The sequence below is a fragment of the Phaethon lepturus genome, unplaced genomic scaffold, assembly GCF_000687285.1.
Source record: "Phaethon lepturus isolate BGI_N335 unplaced genomic scaffold, ASM68728v1 scaffold32679, whole genome shotgun sequence".
Taxonomy (NCBI): Eukaryota; Metazoa; Chordata; class Aves; order Phaethontiformes; family Phaethontidae; genus Phaethon; species Phaethon lepturus.
The window spans coordinates 1-1,043 of NW_010566105.1; the positions used below are offsets into that span (position 1 = coordinate 1).

General features: G+C 60.0%; 1 protein-coding gene across 1 annotated transcript in view; it reads left to right on the top strand.

Annotated features, from left to right (window-relative positions):
- Window positions 1-856: 856 nt before the first annotated feature.
- Window positions 857-1,043, top strand: part of DPH1 (diphthamide biosynthesis 1) — a gene marked incomplete at both ends in the record, with an annotated part of 6,298 nt that continues 6,111 nt past the window's right edge. Inside the window, one exon of the mRNA XM_010295385.1 lies at window positions 857-978. Within this exon, the coding sequence (XP_010293687.1) occupies window positions 857-978 (122 nt within the window). The remainder of the gene's footprint in view (window positions 979-1,043) is intronic.

Sequence of the window (1,043 nt, forward strand, 5' to 3'; positions counted from 1 at the left end):
GGCTTGACCTCTGTGTAAATAAGGAATTAGCATCTGGTTTCAGCAGCCCCTTCAGGCATGGGGCTTTGTCATCGCGATACCTGCTTTCATCCGTAAACTACCACGGCAGCTCCCCGGGAAGGCAGCCAAGCTAATAATCCCCCCAAATGGTGCAATAAAATACCCACAGAGGTGGAGCCTTTAAATCATGCCAGAACCTCGGCTTTGCTGCCCGGTGCTAGTGTGTGCCCCTGTGCTGGCTGGTGTGTGCCGGGTAGGCTTGGGCCAGAGCGCTGGGATGCCGGAGCAGGGATGGAGGACAGCACCAGTGTTCGCTCAGTGCTTTTCCTTGCCAGGTGCCACCTAAGCACCAGCTTCTCCTGGAGCACAGCCAGCTTGGCTAAACTAGCACCCGTGGGTGATGCAGCCAGGCATGGGCTGGGGTGCACCGGCTCGTGCAGTGCCTGGGCACAGGGGGACAGTGGCTTGGCCAGTCTGGCTGGCACATATGGGGATGTTCTGCCTATCCTAAGTGGCTCTGGTCCCCAGGACTGGCTGGCAGGAGCGGCAGCATCACACTGAGCCGGGTCTCCCTCTGCTCCTCTCCCCGCTGGAGCATTAGGAAGCTGGCAGCGTATTGTTTGATGAGCAGATAATCCGCTGAATTGCAAACAGCTTTACCCAATTGAAGAGGCGGATTACCGCTCTCCAGCTTAATCATGTTGACATCTCGGAGAGTAGCCAGTGCTCGTCCTCTCTGGCGCGTGGCGAGGGGCTCGATGGCAGTGTGGGGTCTCCCGGTAGTGGCGTGCCGCGGGGCTGGGGGGCAAGATATGGGGCAGCCAGCCGTGACCCTCACTGTTGTGCCTCCCTGCAGGTTCACAGACGCAGAGGCAGTGGTAATGGGCGACGTGACCTACGGCGCGTGCTGTGTGGACGACTACACGGCCCGGGCCCTGGGCGCTGACTTCTTGGTGCACTACGGACACAGCTGCCTGAGTAGGTGACACTCTACCCTGGGGCGCTGCTGAGGTGGCCACACATGATACCGCGGAGGCTACACG